Source organism: Erythrolamprus reginae, chromosome 4, assembly GCF_031021105.1.
Source record: "Erythrolamprus reginae isolate rEryReg1 chromosome 4, rEryReg1.hap1, whole genome shotgun sequence".
Taxonomy (NCBI): domain Eukaryota; kingdom Metazoa; phylum Chordata; class Lepidosauria; order Squamata; family Dipsadidae; genus Erythrolamprus; species Erythrolamprus reginae.
The window spans coordinates 20,288,190-20,314,109 of record NC_091953.1 but is presented as its reverse complement, the minus strand read 5'-3'; the positions used below and the strand labels follow the sequence as shown (position 1 = coordinate 20,314,109).

General features: G+C 40.8%; 1 protein-coding gene across 1 annotated transcript in view; it reads right to left on the bottom strand.

Moving 5' to 3' along the window:
- The window catches only part of DDX10 (DEAD-box helicase 10), a 212,135-nt gene that overhangs the window by 36,622 nt on the left and 149,593 nt on the right, over positions 1-25,920 (bottom strand). Inside the window, exon 16 of the mRNA XM_070749725.1 lies at positions 17,141-17,197. Within this exon, the coding sequence (XP_070605826.1) occupies positions 17,141-17,197 (57 nt within the window). The remainder of the gene's footprint in view (positions 1-17,140; positions 17,198-25,920) is intronic.

The window sequence follows — 25,920 nt, the reverse complement described above, 5'->3', positions numbered from 1 at the left end:
TAGATTAATACAAAAGAACATTTTGTTTTATGTTTGTATAGCATGTTCTTCATTTAAATCACTTTGGAGATGTAATCAAGTAATTGGAGCATTAATTCATACAACCCTGTTCACTTTTGGACTGAATGCAACAGACTATTAATATGATTTTAAATTAATCAAGGTTCAAGGGTTTACATGTTGCATATATCAACAGTGGGTTGCTCCTGATTCGGTCTGGTTGCTCCCGGTTCTGCCCATCTATCTGGGACGCTCCACCCACCTCGAGATGCTCCACCCACCCGCCTAAAAAGTAGTGATACCTTGTCTTACGAACTTAATTGGTTCCAGGAGGAGGTTCGTAAGGTGAAAAGTTCATAAGACGAAACAATGTTTCCCATAGGAATCAATGTAAAAGCAAATAATGCGTGCAAATCCTTCAGGAAAATCCCAAACTTTAGAAGGGAGGCGAACAGAGGGCACGGAAGAGCAGCGAAAGGGGGCGGGTGGAAGAAGCAAGGCTAGGCTAAAGGGTGAGTGGGAAGGAAGAAAGGCAAGGGGGGCGCCCCTCCCTTTTCTTTCTTCAAAAGACACCGTTTCAGTGCCTTTGCAAGCACTACAGTTCTCCTTGCTTTCTTAATGCAAACTCTTTCGCTCTCTCCAAGCCACCCCTCCCTTTTCTTTCTTCAAAAGACACCCTTTCAATGCCTCTGCAAGCACGCTGTTCTCCTACTTTTGTTAATGCAAACTCTTTCCCCATCCAAGCCGCCCCTCCCTTTTCTTTCTTCAAAAAAGGAAAAGAAAAGAAATCCCTTCATCCCAGCAGCGGCTTGGGTTCATAAGGTGAAAATAGTTCGGAAGAAGAGGCAAAAAAATCTTAAACACCGGGTTAGAAGTTCGTTAGAAGAGGCGTTCGTAAAATGAGGTACCACTGTATTATATGAATTAGACTTTTTAAAGAAACTATCACTGATCACGAAAAGCAATTTGGCCACCCAGACCGGAGTTATTTTGTTTGTGGTAGTGGCAGACCGGAGTCTCCGGAGAGGGGCGACATACAAATCTAATCTAATTCAATCTAATCAATTATTATTATTATTATTATTATTATTATTATTATTATTATTATTATCTGATTATTTTCCTCTGGTTTCCCCCAACACTAAAAAAAAAACCTGTTACAAGGCAGTAGATTTTCTTTTTCTATTGGTTTGTTGCAATGAAATAATTTCAAATGTTTTCCTCCATTCTAGAGATAAGTGCAAATCTGCCAGGTGAACTCCAAATTGGTCAAGAGAGATAGGTAATTATCTCTGAGGTGATCTATCACAGAAAGAATTAAATCAAAGGCCATTTCTTCCCATCTTGAGCTGCTGTTGGTTTCAGTTATGTTTTATAAGCCAGAAAGGGGGGGGGGGCACAGCTGCATAAAGTCAGCCGCCTAAGAAAGAGAGCAATCAAAACCAGATCTTCATCCAGAAGAAATACAAAGCATGCAAGAGACACAGTATCTTTACAAATTTTAATCATAAGTCAAGGAAACATGATGGCACAGCAGAAGTGTTCCATCTGTTCATTCTGAAAAGGCTGATGGGGATACGAAGTAATTGAGTTTTGTAAGGTAGCAAGTCAACTACAAATTTAATATAACAACTGAGACTGTTTAATTCTAAAGCATATGGCTGTTTAATCAAAAACAAAAGAAGTTGTGACTCAAAGCATTTTAACTGTACAGAAATATATTTGAAGGAAACCAGACAACTAAGGGTGGTACATTATCAAAGAATGCAGAATGCAGCTGCGAGAGCTATCATGGGCCTTCCTAAATATGCCCATGTCACACCAACACTCCGCAGTCTGCATTGGTTGCCGATCAGTTTCCGGTCACAATTCAAAGTGTTGGTTATGACCTATAAAGCCCTTCATGGCATTGGACCAGAATATCTCCAGGACCGCCTTCTGCCGCACGAATCCCAGCGACCAATTAGGTCCCACAGAGTTGGACTTCTCCGGGTCCTGTCGACTAAACAATGTTGTTTGGCGGGACCCAGGGGAAGAGCCTTCTCTGTGGCGGCCCCGACCCTCTGGAACCAACTCCCCCCAGATATCAGAGTTGCCCCCACCCTCGTAGCCTTTCGTAAGCTCCTTAAAACCCACCTCGGTCGTCAGGCATGGGGGAATTGAGATATTCCCTTCTCCCTAGGCTTATAAAATTTATGCATGGTATGTCTGTATGTATGATTGGTTTCTTAAATTGGGGTTTTTTACATTACTTTTAATATTAGATTTGTTCATATGGTCTTTTTACTGTTGTTAGCCGCCCCGAGTCTACGGAGAGGGGCGGCATACAAATCTAATAAGTAAGTAAGTAAGTAAGTAAGTAAGTAAGTAAGTAAGTAAGTAAGTAAGTAAGTAAATAAAAAATAAATAAATAAATAAATAAAGAAGCAGATGATGTATTTCTGTTTTTTTAAAAAAACACCCCAAGAACAGCAGTGAACTCTGCCCCATATTTGCACATTAAAATACAGAAAGGGTGAAGTATGTGGTGCTAGAACCTTTTGCAAAAGCCAAGAGTCCCTTGACAAAGAGTTATAAATTTAATAAATAAATAACTACCGAAATTAAGACATGTCACCATAATAAGACCAATTAACCTTTTCAGTGGATGAGCTGAAATAAGCCTCCTCAAAAAATAACCCACCCACCCCCCATTTTATAGCAACCACTGTAAATGGTCCTGCCATTTACACTGGTTGCTGTACATGAGATAAGTAGGCAAGGCCCGAAGGGAGGGCCTACCACACGTACCCCACATGCCTTTACCGTAGTTATCGGTAGGGCTGATAGCCACACAAAATGAGTGGCAGGCCAGTGGCAGGCTTCACAATCCACGGCAAGGAGTGGGTCGCGAAGCATGCCACTAACCTAATGCTCATTTTGCCGCGGCAACACGACCAAAAGGCAACAGCAGCCTGCCGTCTGTTTATCGAGAGGGGTGACAGGTGAGACAATCTCGCTTCTCTCCCACTTCATCTGCTACCCCAAAATTGTATACCTAAAGGGGACAGGTAGCTATGGGTATTGTAAGCAATAGGCAGGAAGCCCTGCCATGCCCGACGAGGGGAAGGGCAGAAGGGATGGGAAGGGAAGCCATGTATCGCTTCAAACCTTCCCCCTTTTACCCCGCTCTATACTGGTAAAAGATGCCACAAATGAGTCTTTGTGAGATTCAAGACAAGTGAGAGAATGGGGAGAAGGAAAGGGAAAGAAAGGGAGAGGAAGAACAAGAGAGAGAAACACAAAATGGAGGGAGACTGGAGAAAGGACAGAAAGAAAGGGAGAGGAAGAGAGAAACAGAAAACAGAGGGAGACTGGGGAAAGGACAGAAAGGGGGAGGAAGAGGGAGAGAAACAGAAAACAGAGGAAGAGTGGGGAAAGGAAAGCTACAAGTGTCAAGTAGGACGCGGGTCTTGAGCCCCACCCCTCCCTACCTCTACCCTCAAATTGAGCCCAACCACGAGACATGTGTCCTACCTGACACATGTAGCTCCGTCGCATTGTGACCAGGACAGCCCGTTGTAAAAGAAAATGTCTTGTGAGTTCAAGAAATTTGATGGAACTCACGAGACGTTTTCTTTTTAGAATGGGCTGCCCTGGACATAACGCCAATGAGACAATGGCAGAAAAAACTTTCTTCCTAGACCTCATCGGTCAAAATTCTTTAACTGATGGGGTCCCTGTATATCTTCCTTGTTGCTTGACATACCGTGCCTTCTTCCCTCTTTAGAAATTGGTCTAAAGCTTTGCTAATTATTTTCACCTCAAAGAAGAACTAAATGACAAATACTGGGTCACTATTTTACTTACTTACTTACTTACTTACTTACTTACCGGTACTTACTTACTTACTTACTTACTTACTTACTTACTTACTTACTTACTTACTTACTTACTTACTTTATATGCTGCCCCTCTTAGAGGACTCGGGGTGGCTTATAGCATATAAAAATAAAACAGTACAATACAATGTCCTAATCCAATTTACTGACACAACATCAAAGAATCTTATGCAAATAGCCATTTTTAAATCCTAGTTGGGACAAGAAACGTTAAAACTTCAAGTTTAGAGATAATGCAAAACAGTGAAAGTTCTTTCTGTGTAACATTGTGCTTAAACTCAAAAATATACTTTGAATTTGGTACTACAGTACAGTGAAAAATAGACAAATGCTCCATTTTCAGTATTTTATTTTTTTTAAACAACCCAGATTTCAAAACAAGAAGTTTAACTATGCACATAGGCTTCTTGAGCAACTGGAATATTAATGATAGCATGCCAATTAGTTTGAATAATCACTCTTAAAATAATTAACCAGCACAGAGACAATATTTTTCTGATTGCTGATTATAACTTGAGGGGAGGGGGTTATGGAGGGCTACTAATTATAGTGTAAGGAGCACGTCAGTAGAAATGCAAGCCATTTAAAAACTGGGAGAAGAACAGCAGGTGGAGAACTCTAATTTAAAATTTGGAGACTTTTTTTTTATGAGGGTGAGAGATAATTGCATTAGGCCCCACACATAATCTACATACTGTAATGAACTGATTAAACATGTACTACGTGCAAAGAGAGGCAGAGATCAATTCAAGCAGTTTACTAAATATGTGTCGTTGGGAACAACACCTACTGCCGTGATGCTGCCATATCTCTCTCCCCACTCTTCAACCTGTGCTTTAGGTTTAGAGTCAAATGGCTTAACTCAATTAGGACTTGTTTCCAGTCACTCCAAGAGTATTTGCGAATGGTTTAGAGGAGAGGAGGGTTTTCATCTTCCATATGTCAGCAGTGGGTTGCTCCCGGTTCAGCCTGGAAGTGATGTGCCAGTGCCTGGAGGATGTTGGGGTCTGGATGGGTGTCAACAGACTCAAGCTCAACCCTGATAAGACGGAGTGGCTGTGGGTTCTGCCTCCCAAAGACAATTCCATCTGTCCGTCCATCACCCTGGGGGAGGAATCATTGACCCCCTCAGAGAGGGTCCGCAACTTGGGCGTCCTCCTCGATCCACAGCTCACATTAGAGAAACATCTTTCAGCTGTGGCGAGGGGGGCGTTTGCCCAGGTTCGCCTGGTGTACCAGTTGCGGCCCTATTTGGACCGGGAGTCACTGCTCACAGTCACTCATGCCCTCATCACCTCGAGGCTCGACTACTGTAACGCTCTCTACATGGGGCTACCTTTGAAAAGTGTTCGGAAACTTCAGATTGTGCAGAATGCAGCTGCGAGAGCTATCATGGGTTTCTCTAAATACGCCCATGTCACACCAACACTTCACAGTCTGCATTGGTTGCCGATCAGTTTCCGGTCACAATTCAAAGTGTTGGTTATGACCTATAAAGCCCTTCATGGCAGCGGACCAGAATATCTCCGGGACCGCCTTCTGCCGCACGAATCCCAGCGACCAGTTAGGCCCCACAGAGTTGGCCTTCTCCGGGTCCCGTCAACTAAACAATGTCATTTGGCGTGACCCAGGGGAAGAGCCTTCTCTGTGGCGGCCCCGACCCTTTGGAACCAACTCCCCCCGGATATCAAAGTTGCCCCCACCCTCCTAGCATTTCGCAAGCTCCTTAAAACCGACCTCTGTCATCAGGCATGGGGAAATTGATACTTTCTCTCCCCCTAGGCTTATAAAATTTATGCATGGTATGCTAGTATGTATGATTGGTTGTTAAATTGGGGTTTTAAATTAACTTAAATATTAGATTTGTTTACATTGTATTATTATTGCTGTGAGCCGCCCCGAGTCTGCGGAGAGGGGCGGCATACAAATCTGATTAATAAATAAAATAAAATAAAACTGGTAGTGCTGGCGGTGGGAGACTCAGCCCACCCGCCCGGGATGCTCTGCCCACCCACCCAGGTTACTTCTGCACATGCACAGAAGCACTGTGCATGCATGCAAACCAATAGTAAAGGGTTTTAGAATCCACTACTGGCATATCTGTGCCTTCAAATCAGAATTTATTTTTATTTGTTTATTTTGGACTCTTGGCAACTGCCTGGAGAAGTCCCTGCAGTTTTCTTGACAAGATTTCAAAAAGTTTTTGCCATTCCTAGGGCTGAGAGTGAGAGATTGGCCCAACATCACCCAGCTGGCTTCATGCTGTCAAGGCAGGATTAGAACTCATAGTTCCTCGATTTCTAGCCTGATGCCTTAACCACTACACAAAACTGTTGTGGTTGGCTTCAGGCCAGCTCCTATGGCTGCTGATTTTGACTCAGAGGAGCTGGAGCCGTCCGATCACAGGAGACCCGTTTGGCTGGAGGAGGAATCAGACAGTGAAACCGAAGGAGAAAGGGATGAGGAAGGGGCTGGAGAGGCAGAGAGGGAAATAGAGCTGGTCAGATCTCCAGCCAGAGTTTCATCTGAGTCAGACAGGAGGGACATAATAAACGATCCTATTCTCAATGTCCGGGATGCCAAGATCAGCTGCGCAAAGACAGAAACAGATTCTAGGTCACAGCTATTAGGAATGAAAGAAGCTGCCGCAGCCTTCAAAAAGGGGTAATTTTGCAGACGTCGTGGGAATTTATTGTTCAGTTTTTGGAGAAAGACTTTGATGAATTGTAGTTTCGAGTTTGCTTTGAATATCTTTGGACATTCTGACACTTAAGCAGTGAGTTATTTGGCTGACGTAAGCCAGAAAGGCTTCTGTGCTGACTTGAGTGATTAACTCTGACCTTCTGGACTAATAAACTAGCATTGCTCTGCCATATGCTGAGGCTTGCAGCCTTCTGTACATAACGAAAACCTCTTTGCTTTTTTTTACAAAGCCTGAGAGTGTGAGTTTGTTTAATTGCTTCATTTCTTGGGTGGCCCCGTGGCCAGGCAGAACAAAAACTAGCTCTCGATATATGTTGGATAAATCCAGAATGCTGAGTGGGAAGACAGACATATTGATGACCTTCTTTGCTTACATTCTTCTTCTAATTTTTACTTTTTGATTGTGTAGGAGCTTCCTTTCTTCTTGATTCGGCCATTGGCATTATTCCTGGCTGTTTGGAGGTAAGTTACTAGTAAAACAGGACTGCTACCGTGTTTCCCTGAAAGTAAGACAGTATCTTACTTTCTTTTTATCCCCAAAAGCCCCACTGTGTCTTACTTTCGGGGTATGTCTTATATTGGAGCTTCCCTAGCGCTGACGGCATGAGCTTTTGGGGCCCCGGTGGGAGGGCACCAGCCACTGTTGCTTCTAAGCGGCGCCGTTGTTGTCTTCACGGCGCAAAGCCACGCAGTCCTGAATCGCTCCCTTCTCCGGCCAGCAAGCCGGCTGCCTAGGAAAGCAGTGCATTTGAAAAACGCGCGTTTTAAAAGCGCGCCGCTTTCCCAGGCAGCCGGCTTGCTGGCCGGGAAAGCAAGCGATCCGGGACTGTGTGGCTTTGCGTCGTGAGGACAACAACGGCGCCGTGGTGGCTTTCAAGCGCCGCCCTTCGTGGCGCCCCACCACCCGTTCCTGCAGACGCGGCGACGTATGGAGAGGGGGACGTGGGCAGGAGGTGGCGCGCAGCTACCGAGAGGGAGGCGGCAATACGCCCGTGTTTCCCCGAAAGTAAGACATATGTCTTACTTTCAGGGTACGGCTTATATTAGCCGCCCCCCCTGAAACCCCCGATACGTCTTACAATCGGGGATGTCTTACTATCGGGGAAACACGGTATCTATATCAGGAATTGCAATCGCCACTCCAGAATTACAGTCATTTTGAATTACTTAGTTTTTGGGGAGGAAAATAAGAAAGAAGCTGATTGGCAGGTGGATAGTGCTCCCAGAATACCCCCAATCAGCTGTTCTCAGAGGTGAATTTTAGCAACAGGTTTGTTAGTTGCGAGCTCTGTACCTTGCTTTTTTTTTCTGAAGCTCCGTTTCAGTGCCTTTTTTTTAGCCTCTGAAACCTGTTTGAAACACTGGGCAGGGCTACATTCGGAGTATAAGATGCCCCCAGATTTTCACCCTCTTTTTTGGTATGTGTTATACTACAAAAATTTGTAATTCCTGCTTTTGGATTAATTGCAGGCAATTTGAAAATATAATAGTCTGTTTGGCTTGGGAAATTTTCTTGAAGGATATATCTTACAAGTCTCATTCATCTACTGTGCCTGATTGACTTAAGGAGGGCATTCCGAAGAAAAAATAAAATTCCAGAGAGAAATTGGGGGACAGCCAATTTGATCCATTACAAATAGTTAATTAGTTTTCTTCTATTGCTTTTTTTTTTAAATGAATGAGGTGTGGGGGGAATTGATCAATCAGGAACCATACATTATTTTTCTCATGCAAAAGATGAACTAAAAGAGAAGGAACTGAAAAGAAAGACAACTAGCCCTGGGAACTCAGAGGTGTAGGAGTAGGCTATGAAACTGAGATATAAAAATTCAGGGTATGAAAAATTACATCTGTCAAAAATGTTCTAAGCAGCCCAAAGCAAGCCAGTATTTCTCAAATTCAATTCCTGCCTACTCCTTCACCTTCAATTTGCAATGTAATATTATAGGATAATAACACGATACTAGCTGATTGCAAGAAGATATAAGTACAAAGAGTTTTAATTTTTTTTAATATTATACAAATCCTAAACATTTCAACAACTGCAATAGGCTGGGAATTAATCAGTGTTTGCTAGACGTTCTTGATGCAAATAGATGCAAAGATGTGTTTGTGTGTGTGTGTGTGTGTGTGTGTGTGCGTGTGTGTAGTTTTTGTCAAAAAATTTCACCATCACTGGTCTAATCCCTTCTTGGACACATGTAGAAATGGGAATTCTTGGTAGGTAACAGAGTTCCTTGTCAGTCTTAATCATTGATGATGATGATGATGATGATGATGATGATGATGATGATGATAATAATAATAATAATAATAATAATAATAATAATAATAATAATAATGGAACTTGTGCCGGAACTACCATTTACCAGTGGCAAAGAACTGGTGGGATCATAAGCCCGAAAAAGTGGTCGGAAATGAGCAAGCAAAACTACTGTGGGACTTCCAACTTCAGACTGACCGAATTCTGAAGCATAACACACCAGACATTGTGATTGTGGAGAAAAAGAAAGTATGGATCATCAACATCGCAATCCCAGGGGACAGCAGAATTGAGGAGAAGCAGCTAGAGAAATTAGTGAAATACGAAGATCTAAAAATCGAGCTGCAACGACTCTGGCATAAGCCAGTGAAAGTGGTCCTAGTGGTACTTGGCACGCTGGGCACAGTACCGAAGGATCTCGGCGGACATTTGAAAACCATCAGAATTGACAAAATCTCCATCTGTCAATTGCAAAAGGCCACTTTACTGGGATCGGCAAACATACTTCGCCGCTACATCACACAGTCCTAGGTGCTTGGGAAGTGCCCGACTGGTGATGAAATACAAAATCCAGCATAGTGATCTCGTTTGCTGTGTTGTACTGACATCATCATCATCATCATTAATTAATTAATTAGATTTGTATACCGCCCCTCTCCGAGGACTCGCTCAACTTCCTGACAAGTAAATCCCTTCCCGCAATGTTTCCATTATTTCTTTCCCTTTCTTTCTTTATAGGTATTCCTAGGCCTACCAAACACTTGTTCAGCAACTACCTGAAATTACGACAGTGCTGAAAAAGGAGACTTACGATTAGTGCTTAAAACTGTGGCCTTCACTGTTTTGCATGGCGATCTGATTGTCATTTGCAATCTTCACAATCAGCTTCCAAAAAAGCAAACATCAATGGGGAAATCAGGAGGACGTCACAAACCGTGATCATGTGGCATCGTGGTTAATGATCCACAGTGATTCACTGAACAACTGCAGCAGGAATGACGCTGTTAGTCAGCATGGTGTTTCATTTAAAATTAGCAAACACTTAGCAACAGGGTTGCCAGTCACAATTGTAATTAGTAAGTGAAGACTACCTATTCTTTTATTAATTTAAAGGAATGTATAAAAAGCAGTATCGGTAAGCTTGGAGGGAAGGGCATAGCAAAGTGAAAAGATATGCCAGAGAATTTAAAATTCTGGAATTTAAAATTGCATTTCATCCTGTCTGCAAATTTCCTAAACAGAATAATAGGTTATTTTCCTAAATTATAAAACTAGATTATAATACTGGAAAAAGTAAGAACACTATGTACCCACAAAACATTTTAGAATCATTGCAATACAAACAAAATTTAAAGGCCACACTCAAAATGCTTTACTTTGGATACTCCAATTAAAGATGCTGTGATTTTTTATGAAGTTAGTGCAGGTTAAGCACCCATTTTAATACTCAATATGATAACAATAGACTTTGAGATCCCTATTGTGTCTCTATCCAATTCTAAATACTATAATCATTCATTTCACATAGAGACAAGATCTTCTCTTTTTATTATCCCAACAACGCTAATAAAGATTACCAAAATGTATTTTTCTGTGGGCAAAGTTATGATATGCAAAGCTTTAGAAAGAAGTTTACCAGATACGGATGGATTCTTGTAAAACTGCAGATGCTTTTCATAAATCACCAGGTGGTGCGGTATTGCCCTACAGCCCCAGCTATTTATTCAAAATTGTCATATGAACCATCCTGTAATGGCAGGGCGGGTTAGGCACAAATATGTTTCTAACTAGATAAGAATTCATGGATGCAAAGATGCCTATATTCTAACAGGGTAACAAAGAAAAGGAATGGAAGATGCGACCTATTTTAATAGAATAGGCTTGACCCTCAGTTTAAGCCATGAAATTGAAATTGCAAAAGAAGAAGATTAAATTATGTAATTTATGAAAATATGTATAAAGAAGTTACTACAAAAATGGTAGTCCTCTGGTAATTTAATACTGCCAAAATAGCTTGATGTTTTTTAATGAGCAATCAGGCAGAACCAGTTATTTTGTTTCGGGTTTTCCCAATGAACAAGAACATTTTCCCCATATTTAATTTATTTAATTAATTGATTGATCTGCCACCCATCTCACCATAGAAAGCGACTCTAGATGGCTTGCCAATATAATAGAATCCCATATATAAAAACATTTTTAAAAAATTACTGTTAATGTATCTGCATCTTAAATCTCTGTTTACACTTAAACAAGGATTTCATAAATGTAAAGTATTACATTTTATATTAGGTAGTGGCTATTTTATTAAAGTGCTAGTTGCCAGAAAATATTTCAGTCTGGAAAAGGAGGCATTTCATAATGGGCAGGGACAGGGAGTCATAAAAGTCACGATGGAGTTGCGATCATATAATCAACATCCTCTTTTTAACTTGTGCGACGCATGTAAAAAGTAAGAGGGGGCTTTGATTTCTCAGTTGTGGCCCAGTTGAACTGGACTACCCCTATGGATGTCTTTGTCTCCCAAGCTCATCAAAATTGCAATTTAAAAAAATCAGGAGACTGGTAGCACTTTTTCTGGTTATTCTATTTTATTATTCTGTTTGGTTTTTAAATATATGATAGGGTTTTATATGCTTCTTTTAATATTAGATTTGTTTTGCTATAATGTTGTTTTTATTGTTGTGAGCCCCCCCGAATCTTCTGAGAGGGGCGGCATACAAATCTAATAAATAATAATAATAATAATAATAATAATAATAATAATAATGTATAAATGTACATGAACTGAAGCTCACTTCATTAAATGCCTAAAGGAACTGGACAGAGGCAGTATTTAAATTGGGATGAGACGGTGGCGGGAGATAAAGAGATATGGTGGTTTATGAATATGCAGGTTACATGGGATAAAAAATTGCCAGGACCTTGTTAACCAGAGTTGGCAACTGTGCACCAGTAGGGGCGCCAGACTGTGCAATTTGTGTACGACCGCTCTGGTGCTTTGGCTGCCGCCATCTTTTCTCTTTAATTTTTGGTACGTTCTGTTTTCTGCATATGTGCAGAAGCAAAATCTCATGACGGGACACTCGCGCAGATGCGATTTCGGTGATTTTTTTACTTCCGTGCATCGACAGAAGCAAAAAATTGCCAAAATCTCATGTGCATGTGCATCCCCTCACAAGATTTTGGTGTGTTTTTGCTTCCTGCGCATGGACAGAAACTAAATCACACTGGGGACATGTACCCTGTTTCTCCGAAAATAAGTCACCCCCAAAAGTAAGACATAGGAGAGGTTTCATAGAATTGCCTAATATAAGGCATCCCCGAAAGTAAGACGTAGGAGACGTTTCATTTCGCAGCATTCTCGAACAGAACATATATGACACTGCTGTCTATAAATTGCATCCCCAAAACGCTGCATCAATCAGATTTAAAACACATCCAACACGGTACTAGTACATAATGTTACAGTAAGTAGTAAGTAGTAGTAGTAGTAGTAGTAGTAGTAGTAGTAGTAGTAGTAAGAAATTCTTGCTAGGATTCACAGTTTGTCTGGTTATGCTGGTTTGTGATGACAACTACTGTGCAGTATGTAATAAATGTTCGGGGGGGGGGGTTGTTCAGCAATAAATGTGAATTCTTCATTTAAAAAAATAAGACATCCCCTGAAAATAAGACGCAGCACATATTTGGGATCAAAAATTAATATAAGACGCTGTCTTGTTTTCGGGGAAACAGGGTATGTGCATACAGACAGCACGAGACACTCTCCAGGCTGCATGCACAGCGCACCAGTAGCAGCAGGTAAGAGGAATCCGCTGCTATTGTTAATCATTGCTAACACATTAAAAATTGTGGTTTATTGAAAGAGTTTGAAATTTTTGGAGATACAGTGGTACCTCGAGATACGAGTTTAATTCGTTCCGGACCTGGGCTCTTAAGTCGAGCAGCTCTTATCTCGAACGACTTTTCCCCATAGGAATTAATGTAAATAATTTTAATTGGTTCCAGCCCTCAAAAAACTCACAAAGTTAGTCTAAATTATGCAGAAAGACATGTTTTTAATGAAGAAATGTACATGTACATATAAATGAATAATGAAGTTTCTTTCACTTAACTTGTAAACTTTCTTAAACTTTTAAATTTACATATGTTCAACTTCTCTGCCACCCAATCCTGTAGGACAGAGGTCCCCAACCCTTTTTGCACCAGGGACCGGCTTTAAGCGATCAAGAGAGGAATGGGTGAATGAATGGACGGAGGGTGGGAAGGAAGGAAGGAAAGAGGGAAGGGACAGGAACAGAGGAAGGAAGCAAGGAAACTTATGAAAGGGGAGAGTAAGAGAGGAATGAGTGAAGGGAGGGAGGGAGGGAAGAAGGTGGGAAGGAGAAAGAAAAGAAGAAATAGAGGAAGGGAAGGTAAAAGAGAGAAAGAAAAAGAGCAAGAAAGAAAGAAAGCAAGAAAGAAAGAAAGAAAGAAAGAAAGAAAGAAAGAAAGAAAGAAAGAAAGAAAGAAAGAAAGGGGGAAGGGACAGGAACAGAGGAAGGAAGCAAGGAAACTTATGAAAGGGGAGAGTAAGAGAGGAATGAGTGAAGGGAGGGAGGGAGGGAAGAAGGTGGGAAGGAGAAAGAAAAGAAGAAATAGAGGAAGGGAAGGTAAAAGAGAGAAAGAAAAAGAGCAAGAAAGAAAGCTGCAAGCACCCCCCCGAGCCCCCCAGGCCGGCTGCAACCTTTTAAAACACGCGCGCCGCTTCGCAGCTGTCTCCTGAAGCCGAACGCGGAAGTTAGCGTTTGGCTTCAGGAGACAGCTCCTTGGCGCTTGTATCTCGAATTTGGGCTTGTAAGTAGAACAAAAATATCTCTCCCCTCCCAGCTCTTATCTCGAGTTGCTCTTAAGTAGAGCAGCTCTTATGTCGGGGTTCCACTGTATGTCAGTTCAACAGTCTCTTGGTCAGTGATGTTGTTAAAGTCTGTTTTCCAAGATGCTCACTTTGAGATTTGCAGACATTGAAATGCCGCATTATTACTTTGTCCTTGGAGGGGTTCTGATCAGTGGTGGGTAGCTGCCATTTTGCCCCAGTTTGGGTGAACTGGTAGCGGCGGCGGCAGCTCCGCCCACCCACACATCATCATGGACGATTTGCACATGTGCAGAAGCAGTGTGTGCACGAGCAAAGCAAGCAAAACACAAGCACATCTCAGAACTGGTAGCAAAGTTAAGTGAAACCCATTACTGTTCCTGATGTTGAAACTGTACCCATTAATTTTTTGTACAGTTATTTAGCTCAAAATCACATACAGTAGTACCTCTACTTACAAACTTAATTTGTGCAGTGACCAGGTTCTTAAGTAGAAAAGTTTGTAAGAAGAAGCATAGGAAACAATGTAAAAGTAAATAATGTGTGCGATTGGGGAAACCACAGAGAGGGTGAAGGCCCTTTTTCCTCCCAGGAGATTCCTAGAGAGGCCAAACGGAGGCTTCTCCCTGCCTTTTCCAGCCCTGTTTCCTCCCAGGAGATTCCTAGAGAGGTTCCACAGAGGCTTCTCTCTGCCTTTTCCGGCCCTGTTTCCTCCCAGGAGATTCCTAGAGAGGCAACACAGAGGCTTCTCCCTGCCTTTTCCGGTTACAATTTCGGAGGCTTGGGTTTGTACATGAAAAATGGTTCTTAAGAAGAGGCAAAAAAATCTTGAACACCCAGTTCTTATCTAGAAAAGTTCAAAAGTAGAGGTGTTCTTAGGTAGAGGTACCACTGTATATCGAAAGGATTCAGTCTTTCTTGAAAGGTCTCAAAAAACCCGATGATCTTCAGGTCTCCAAACTCCAAGGAATCAAGAAAGCTGAACCTTATATAACTAAGAAATAAGAAATGGAACAGAAATGGCCATATAGGACACATTTGCAAAGATATGTCAAGACCTTGTCATTGTGATAATTAAGAACATAGCCAACATCTTGAAATGGAGCAGAATTGCTTATGGGCAGCTGCTATACAATACTAGTAAAAACAACATATTATCTGTGAAGACTGGCCTGTAATAATTAGCATCAGCTCTCTAGGTGTCATGGACAAAGCCTATTATATATTATTCTGACATTTTCTCTGATACTTCTAGTGCAGGTTTGGTATGTTCCTCTGTACTGACTCCTTAATGATTTCATTGTGCACAACCAAAGAAGAAAATGTCACATTTTTTTTGATCGGCAGGAAATAATCTCTTGCCTATCATATTTCAAGTTGCATTTCTTGATTCAAATCTTGGGCTCAGTACCATACAATTTTAAGACTGTTATTACCGCTGCTGTCCAGTATTTCAGTCTTACCAATATTTGAATGTTATTTTGAAACATGGGGGTTTTTTTCTGAAATTCATCTTTTATTATCATTATTGCTAGGTACAGTCTCTTTCTTGATCATTTAGACCAATTATATGTACTTGCCTGCTTTTGGTCTACAATGAATGTCATTTTCCAAGACCAGCTCTCTGAGTTTCACTGATGGCAGAGAGAACACAGGGAGAAGGATAGCATCAAAAGAGACCAATCTTTGCTAAGAGCCAGATAAAAACCATGGTCATTTCGATGCTATGTAATGAGACCGGTAAGGCAAATGATGCACACAATCAGAAATTCATCCTGGAAATTCATTTTCAATCGGTATCTCTTAAATGAGCTGGACTTTTTTTTTGCTGCAATACACATCATACCAGATCAAAATTACAGCTTAACATGAGATTTGCATTCATTTCAGAATGCTTGTTTCTGGATTTATCCATGGTATATAAGCATTGGTGGTTCAGGAGGGAAGTGTTTTTAATAGGAAAGTGAACACAAGAACAAGGGGACACAATCTGAAGTTAGTTGGGGGAAAGATCAAAAGCAACGTGAGAAAATATTATTTTACTGAAAGAGTAGTAGATCCTTGGAACAAACTTCCAGCAGACGTGGTAGATAAATCCACAGTAACTGAATTTAAACATGCCTGGGATAACCATATATCCATTCTAAGATAAAATACAGAAAATAGTATAAGGGCAGACTAGATGGACCATGAGGTCTTTTTCTGCCGTCAGACTTCTATGTTTCTATGAGTTACTAAGCCTATGGTGGCACATGGAGACATATCTGCTGGCACACAAGCCGTTGCCGTAGCTCAACTTCAACGTGCATGTGTGTGCCGGCCAGCTGATTTTTGAGTCCCAGAATGGTCCATCTAGTCTGCCCTTATACTATTTCCTGTATTTTATCTTACAATGGATATATGTTTATCCCAGGCATGTTTAAATTCAGTTGCAGTGGATTTACCAACCACGTCTGCTGGAAGTTTGTTCCAAGGATCTACTACTCTTTCAGTAAAATAATATTTTCTCACGTTGCTTTTGATCTTTCCCCCAACTAACTTCAGATTGTGTCCCCTTGTTCTTGTGTTCACTTTCCTATTAAAAACATTTCTCTCCTGAACCTTATTTAACCCTTAATAATAATAATAATAATAATAATAATAATAATAATAATATATTAGATTTGTATGCCGCCCCTCTCCGAAAACTTTAATATATTTAAATGTTTCGATCATGTCCCCCCTTTTCTTTCTGTCCTCCAGACTATACAGATTGATCCATATGAAAGATTCATAATCTATGGATAATAGCAACAATGGCAGCCTTTTAGTAAAACACTCTCTATGCAGCCATGTTGCAAAAGCACTGACAGTATGCTCTACAAATTCCCAGTGTATTTCTCCAGATTTAAAGTCATTTGCCCCAATGGCTTAGACTCCAGAACATGTCCTTCAAAAATAAAAAAAGTTGTCTGGCTAGAAAGGGGTGACATAACCCAGACCTGACCCCTTTTACTAACCATAGTTAAGACCCTGGACTTCTATGTTTCTATGAGTTGCTAAGCCTATGGTGGCACATGGAGACATATCTGCTGGCACACAAGCCGTTGCCGTAGCTCAACTTCAACGTGCATGTGTGTGCCGGCCAGCTGATTTTTGAGTCCCAGAATGGTCCATCTAGTCTGCCCTTATACTATTTCCTGTATTTTATCTTACAATGGATAGTATTGCATCTTTAAATAGCAAATGGATAGTATTGCATCTTTAAATAGCAAATTGCAGCTACGTATTTTATTTTAAACCCCTTTCTAATCATTCTCTTCATTCTCCCTTTTTGTCTGATAAAGACTGCAGTACAGTAATGGAATTTTTCCCCCCTGAATATTCTATACTTTATTTTATCTTATTTTTATCTGTTTTATTTGTATCCTTTATTATTTCCGTCCTCCTCCTTACCTTTGCATTCATCTTCCTGGCTTCCCTTCTGGCTGCCTTTTCTTTAAGCCTTTTTTCCTGTAAAGAACAAAATTAAACATAAGAACATAAAGCAATGTAGAACAAAGAAGCAACTTGAACCAAAAATGGGGCTTTATGAAGAACCTTTTTGGACATGCCTACATAACACCACCCATTAGTTTTGTAGGCATAATAATGAATACATGATCGGAAAGAGTTCCCATTTAGCCTTATTTTTAACAAGCAATTGCCTGTGCATTTATGCATTCTGTAATTTTGGCTTAACATAAATGTAGACTGCAGTGTTTCTAAATACTCTATTTTCTATTTAGAGATAACCAGAGAGATAAATATACAGACCAACATTTGTCTCTCAAGATGTGGCAGATTTTCTTTCTGATGTATTCTGATGTACCGCAACAACACAAGAGCACTCAACAGATTCAAACTTAATATTAACCGCTCCAAACTTGACTGTAAAAAATATGACTTTAACAATCGAGTTGTCGAAGCGTGGAACTCATTACCGGACTCAATAGTGTCAACCCCCAACACTTCTCCCTTAGACTCTCCACGATTGACCTCTCCAGGTTCCTAAGAGGCCAGTAAGGGGCGTATATAAGTGCACTGATGTGCCTATCGTCCCCTGTCCAATTGTCTTCCCCTATCTTATATATCATACATATTCTCTCCTTATCTATTTATCTATCTATCTATCTATCTATCTATCTATCTATCTATCTATATCATATATATTCTCTCCTTATCTCTTATATCATATATATTCTCTCCCTCCCATCTACTTCTTTTCTTTTTTACTTTCTATCTTTATATATATTACTTAATGTCTATTCTCTTCCATATGTATTGTATATTGGAGAAATAAATAAATAAATAAATAAATAAAATAAAATAAAATAAAATAAAATAAATAAATAAATAAATAAATATTTATTTATTTATTTATTTATTTATTTATTTATTTATTTATTTATTTATTTATTTATTTATTTATTTATTATTAGATTTGTATGCCGCCCCTCTCCGAAGACTCGGGGCGGCTCACAACAGTAATAAAAACAATATAGCAGTGGAACTAATCTAATATTAAAAAACATATAAAACCCTATCATATTTAAAAAACCAACCGGCACATTCATACCAAATAATAAAACAAAGTATAAAAAAGCCTGGGTGAAAGGTGTCTCAACTCCCCCATGCCTGGCAGTATAAGTGAGTCTTGAGTAGTTTACGAAAGACAGGGAGGGTGGGGGCAGTTCTAATCTCCGGGGGGAGTTGGTTCCAGAGGGCCGGGGCCGCCACAGAGAAGGCTCTTCCCCTGGGGCCCGCCAAACAACATTGTTTAGTCGATGGGACCCGGAGAAGGCCAACTCTGTGGGACCTTATCGGCCACTGGGATTCGTACGGTAGCAGACGGTTCTGGATATGACCATGAACCAACCATAAGATGACGGGATCGCAGAATAGGACATCAATGTGTAAGTCTTTTGTTAGAAATCTTCAGCTTTTCCAATTATGTAAGCAGTGGTGGGCTACTGCCCAGATTGGGGGGGCGGCCGCAATGGGGTAGCAAAAATGGAGCTCCACCCCAGAGCACTCAATTTGCACTGAAAGATGTTGAAAGAAAATGCAGGGCGTCCTGCATAAGCCATGCCCACAGTGTGGTAGTAAACATTTTGGTAGCCCTTCACTGCATGTAAGTGACTGCAGTGAACTCTCAACCCCATTAACAAACCCTTAAGGTTTCTTATTATTCATTTTAGAGCTTAGGTCTCTTTTTCTATGGTCCACACAGAAAAATCATGAACTCTGTGATACTCTGAACTTGTTATTTAGTCACTAAGTCTCTTCATAACCCCATGGACCATAGCATACCAGTCCGCGTGTCTTCCATTGTCACTCTGACCCTACCCAAACTCATGTTCACTGCGTTGATGATGCTACCTAACCATCTCACTCTTTTGAAATTCCCTTCTCCTTTTGCCTTCAGTCTTTTCCAATGAGTCCTCTCTTCTCATTTGATGGCCAAGGTATTTGAGCTTCAGCTCTGTCCTTCCAAAGTATCTGTCCTTTCGAAGGACAATCAAGGTTGGTTTTCACCTTTGTATCGACTGATTTGAACTCCTTGCAACCCAAGGGACTTTCAAGAATCTTCTCCAATACCACAATTCAAAAGCATCAAAAGCATCCATTGATGCCTTCTTTATGGTCTAATTTTCAAAGCTATACGTTACTATTGAAAAGACCACAGCTCTGATTGTATGGACCTTTGTCGACTAGTACTAAGTACTAGATTTGGGAAAGGGTAGTCAAAACAGGATTCCCTCTATACAGTACAGTATTTGGTGTAACATAGTTTCTCCATCCTAGCATTATGGAGCACAAAGAATAATAATAATAATAATAATAATAATTAATAATAATAATTTTTTAGATTTGTATGCTGCCCCTCTCCGAAGACTCGGGGCGGCTCACAACAATAATAAAAACAGTATAGCAATGGAACAAATCTAATAATAAAATTACATTAAAAAACCCCAACAATTTAAAAACTATACAACACATACATACCAAACATAAAATATAAGAAAGCCTGGTGGAGATGTCTTAATTCCCCCATGCCTGGCGATATAGGTGGGTCTTCAGTAACTTGCAAAAGACAAGGAGAGTGGGGGCCGTTCTAATCTCCGGGGGGAGTTGATTCCAGAGGGCCGGGGCTGCCACAGAGAAGGCTCTTCCTCTGGGGCCGGCCAAACGACATTGTTTGGTCGATGGGACCAGGAGAAGGCCAACTCTGTGGGACCTTATCGGCTACTGGGATTTGTGCAGTAGAAGGCAGTCCCGGAGGTATTCTGGTCCAATGCCATGAAGGGCTTTAAAGGTCATAACTATAAATAATTATTCCTGTCTCTCTGCCACATTAGCAGTTTGTGTTCCCAATATTTATTTATCTGTATGAGAGCATCCACATATGGATGCACTCCTACAGATCAATGAATATTACTATAATTTATTTTACAGAGACTCCATTTATTTCAATTATTGTCACAGTAATTCAAGTTGGAATGAGAGATAAGGGTCACAAACTACCCCAGATTAAACATCAATGATATTGTTCTTCTCCTTTACTTGTCATCTTTAAAGATGTCAGTAACCCAACTGTGACTTGTTCAATTCTTGCACATTCAGTATAAATACCTTGACTCTGTAAGTCAGTACTCAATTTTCTACCGCCTCCAGCCCAATTTCCAAGCTACTTTGTTGTGACCTTCTATGCTGTACCCTGTCAACCTATGTCACTTGCCCATTTTTCTCAAAATCTAGTTGCTCTGCTTAAAACACTACTACTGAAAGGAAGCTGCAACAACACGATTTATAATGACCTGGGAGAAAGAAAGAGGTGAGGAGATGAACAGAGAAAGGGCAAGTTCAGACAATTGCCAATCAGAAGATGAAAATAGACCCTTGGAGGGAAAATATTAAAAATTAATCGGAAAGACTATTCCAAGCATAGGGAGACATTGCTAGACTGTGCTGTTTTGGTGACATTCATCTATCACCCTTGTACAAATTAAGCACAACACAGGAAAACAAGAAAGGCAAGAGGGCAAAACCATCAACGCTACCAATCATTTGGGAACAAGAGGCAAATCTCTACAAACTGGAGATTACAGAGCAGAGATACCGGGTCAGTTTTGCCCATGGAGAGGGAAAGTATATGGAGAGAATGGGATCCCATTTCATGGGAAAAACAGTGGGAATATACAGTACCTCCAGTGCATTTTTATAACTCATTTTCTATGCACAAAGAACATACACATTGATTTTATAATTATAATTAATACATACGTGTACTATTTGCATGAGGATATTTATCAACACATATCTACCAGCTAAATTCAATTCAATTCAATTTATTAGATTTGTATGCCGCCCCTCTCCGAAGACTCGGGGCGGCTCACAACAACAATAAAAACAGTATAACAATGGAACAAATCTAATAATAAAATTACATTTAAAAACCCCAACTATTTAAAAACCATACAACACATACATACCAAACATAAAATATAAGAAAGCCTGGTGGAGATGTCTTAATTCCCTCATGCCTGACGATATAGGTGGGTCTTGAGTAACTTGCGAAAGACAAGGGGGGGGGCGTTCTAATCTCTGGGGGGAATTGATTCCAGAGGGCCGGGGCCACCACAGAGAAGGCTCTTCTCCTGGGGCCCGCCAAACGACATTGTTTGGTCAACGGGACCTGGAGAAGGCCAACTCTGTGGGAACTTATCGGCCGCTGGGATTCGTACGGTAGAAGGCGGTTCCAGAGCAGGTTACATTGAGAATATATCTGAACAAAACTCTGCATTGGTGGTGAACATTAAATACTATGCTAGCGCCATTGAGTTGCCCAGACTCTACCCTGCAAGGGATTACAGAGTGGTTAAAAGATAATGCTGATGATATACTAGCTAAAGAGCATTAAAGAGGGCAGAGAAACCCTACAAAAAACTATTTGTAGCATGGTAAGGGACAACGTAAAATTATTTTATGTGCAAAAAAAAAAAAAGCAGGAAAAAATGGAAATAACTGAAGTCTCCTTCTAAACAAAAGTTATTAGATTTATTCGCAGCAAGAGTACAACATGTTGGGACATTTATCATAATGTCAAAACTCTGCAAGCGAGATTCCAATAAACATCCAGATTGCTGGCAATCGATAGCTTGAAGACATACTGTATACTTCCTAAGTATTTTAATATGCCTGCCAACATGTCACAACTGGGGAATTAAAAAAAATAAAGAACAAAAAACCTCATTTAACGTGACCAAATTAAATAAATAAATACCCAAATGGATCGAGATATATATTAAAGGAAAAAATTACAAGTGTATGAGGAGTGGGAGACTGTGCTCTTTATATTCAGAAAAAGGAACATCTTGACAATTTTATGGGAAGTTATTCTACTTATAGTAACACTATTGTTAACGTAACTATTAGAGGCCAATAGTTATTCTGAGCCCACAGTTATTCTAATCATCACCATCATCATCATCTAGTAACAGAGTTGGAAGGGATCTTGGAGCAGTACAGTGATACATCTACTTACGAACTTAATTCTTTCTGTGACCAGGTTCTCGAGTAGAAAAGTTTGTAAGAAAAAGCAATTTTTCCCATAGGAATCAATGTAAAAGCAAATAATGTGTGCGATTGGGGACACCACAGGGAGGGTGGAGGCCCTGTTTCCTCCCAGGAGATTCCTAGAGAAGCCCCATGGAGGCTTCTCCCCAACTTTTCTGGCCCTGTTTCCTCCCAAGAGATTCCTAGAGAGGCCCCAAAGAGGCTTCTCTCCCCCTTTCCTGGCCCTGTTTCCTCCCAGGAGATTCCAAGAGAGGTCCCATGGAGGCTTCTCCCCGCCTTTTCCTCCCAGGAGATTCCTAGAGAGGCCCCATAGAGGCTTCTCTCTGCCTTTCCTGGCCCTGTTTCCTCCCAGGAGATTCCAAGAGAGGCCCCACGGAGGCTTCTCCCTGCCTTTTCCAGTTACCATTTCGGAGGCTCGGGTTTGTAAGTGGAAAATTGTTCTTGAGAAGTGGTAAAAAAATCTTGAACACCCGGTTCTTATCTAGAAAAGTTTGTAAGTAGAGGTGTTCTTAAGTAGAGATACCACTGTAGTGGGTTCTAAAACCCATTGCTACCAATTCTACATAGAAGCATCCCAGGCAGCTGGAGGGAGCCTCCCGCCGTCACCACTACTGGTTTGCAGAACTGAGAGCACCCACTGCTCCTTTGTCCCTTGTCTTCTAGTCCAACACTTATCATCGTCTACTAAATTTACATATTCAGTGACTCTGAGCAGTTTATAAATCATTAAAATGATTTTAAAACAAAGGGGGCAGGGATGAAAGAGGAAAAGGCAGGAAGGTGGCAGAAATGATAAAAAGATATTAAAAACAAAGAGAAAGAGGGGACAGAATTATGTTCACCAGAGTCTTGGCCAAAGAGCCAGGTCTTTGTTGGGTGGGGGCACTTCCAATTCATTCCAGAGGGCAGGCACTGATACAAAGAATGCACAGTTCTAGGTTCCCATAAATGGCATTGTCTAATTGAAGGATTAATTGTTTTTTTACAGTTTAGGTCAGGGATGGCGAACCTATGGCACGGATGTCACAGGTGGCACGTGGAGCCATATCTGCTGGCACGCGAGCTGTTGCGGTTCAAATCTCATCACCGGCTCAAGGTTGACTCAGCCTTCCATCCTTCCGAGGTGGGTAAAATGAGGACCCGGATTGTGGGGGCAATATGCTGGCTCTGTTAAAAAGTGCTATTGCTAACATGTTGTAAGCTGCCCTGAGTCTAAGGAGAAGGGCGGCATAAAAATTGAATGAATGAATGAATGAATGAATGAATGAATGAATGAATGAACGAACGAACAAACTACCCCATTCTATTATTTCCATCTGACGAGCTCAGCATCTTTAACCACTGAGCCATTGTTCCAGCTACTATTATGTGGTATAAACCATGAAACCTGGAAATACCAGGGGCATGTAGCTTCACATTTTTAGAATGCCCTTTGACAGGAAATGTGCATAAATCTATGCACATTTGCTATAGATTAACTATAGCAAATGTGCACAGATGTGCACATAATCCTCTGTTATGACCACTCGTGGCCAATCTGTTCCTAAAAATGCTTTCATGTTCAACAATAAATCTTAAGTTCAAATTTCGCAAATTGTGCAAAACTCTCATTCTAAACCAGGTTCAAAGTACACTATTTCATCTCCTCCAAAACAAAACATATAACTGCCTGTCCTTTTAGTCCATATCCACAGGAAGTTTAATAATCTGTTTTATGAAATACAGTGGTACCTCGTGATACGACCCCCTCGTGATATGAACATCTCGAGATACAAACCCAGGGTTCAGAAATTTTTTGCCTCTTGTTACGAACTTTTTCCGGCTTACAAACCCACCGCAGATCGCAAAATGGCGCTCTGCTGGGCGGCGATGCCCGCTGTCACCTTCTGAAAGAGCCGGGGGGCTTCTTGGTGTTCTCCCGAACCCGAACCTGAACTTTTCGGGTTTGGGAGGCCGCCGAGAAGCGTCGCCGTCCAGCTGTAACCTTCTGAAACAGCCGGGCGCTTCTCGGCGGCCTCCAGAACCTGAACCCGAACTTTTGCTGAACTTCCGGGTTTAGCATTCGGGAGAACGCCGAGAAGCCCCCGGGCTGTTTTAGAAGGTGACAGCCGGGCGGTGGCGCTTCTCGGCAGCCTCCCGAACCGGAAAATTCTGGTTCGGGTTCAGGAGAACGCCGAGAAGCCCCATGGCTGTTTTAAAAGGTGACAGCCAGGCGGCGGCACCCAGAGGAGCACCATTTTGCGATTTTCCCCCCTTGCACGCATTAATCGCTTTTACATTGTTTCCTATGGGAAACATTGTTTCGTCTTATGAACTTTTCGCCTTACGAACCACCTTCCGGCACCAATTAAGTTCGTAAGATGAGGTATTACTGTACAGATTATTTCTTCTTCCACAAATGGAAAGGGGTTGGTCTTGTTACAGGGTTTTTTATGTGCTGCATCCACAGATATACTATAAATAAGAATAATGAGAAGAAGGAGAAGGGCATTAAAGGGAAAGAGTAACATTTATAACTATTCTCTGCTGTCAAGTTCTCAAACTTTTAGCTCTGTTTTATGACAAATAAATGGCCCAGCAACAATCTTTGTATTTTTATGTCCTGTAATTTAATTTCTTTTAAATGCCAAAAAGGCGCTTAAACTATTACTATTAAAGCTTTACATTATAAGTGAAATCAATCACCTTGCTACAATGACATTTCTTGAATAATTCATGGGTAACTCTCAATCACCTCTACACAAAGCATAGCTATTTAAATAAAACATCATACTCCTAAAATCTCATTAGTACAGAGCTTTCTAGTCCTCATCATTCTTGATGAAGCACGGTCTTGTTATTATGCTACTTAAAAATTTACCCTCTTATCTACTAACAGTCTATCATATAAATAAATTTAATATTGGTCCACAGCATCAAAAGACTATGACCCTCCATCCATCCATATGGTACGGTTATTGTATATACATATTTATTTAAAATCAGAACATCATACCAGAGTGTCATAAATTGCTTACTAACAAGAATGGCAATGTTCATGGGGAATAGCAATACTAGCAAAATAAAATTAAGGCTCCACGTCTCTTCTTGTGTTGCCTAAATTCACGCATCAGACCAGAACAAGATGTAATATAGAATACATAATTCTTTTTCCAGTAAAATCCTTCACCCCCAATGAACGTGCCAACATTTCACAGTACAGTGTTCCCTCGATTTTCGCGGGGGATGCGTTCCGACACCGCCCGCAAAAGTCGAATTTCCGAAAAGTAGAGATGCGGAAGTAAATACATCATTTTTGGCTATGGACAGTATCACAAGCCATCCCTTAACACTTTAACCCCCTAAATTACCATTTCCCATTCCCTTAACAACCATTTATTCACCATTATTACTGGTACTCACCATTGAATAAAACACTTAGTGATCCTGATATTTATAAACATAATTATTTATTAACAATAATTATTTTTTTTGTTATTTATTTGCAAAAATTATTAGTTTGGCGATGACGTATGACGTCATCAGGCAGGAAAAACCATGATATAGAAAAAAAACCCCGCAAAGTATTTTTTAGTTAATATTTTTTGAAAAACCGTGGTATAGGCTATTTGCAAAGT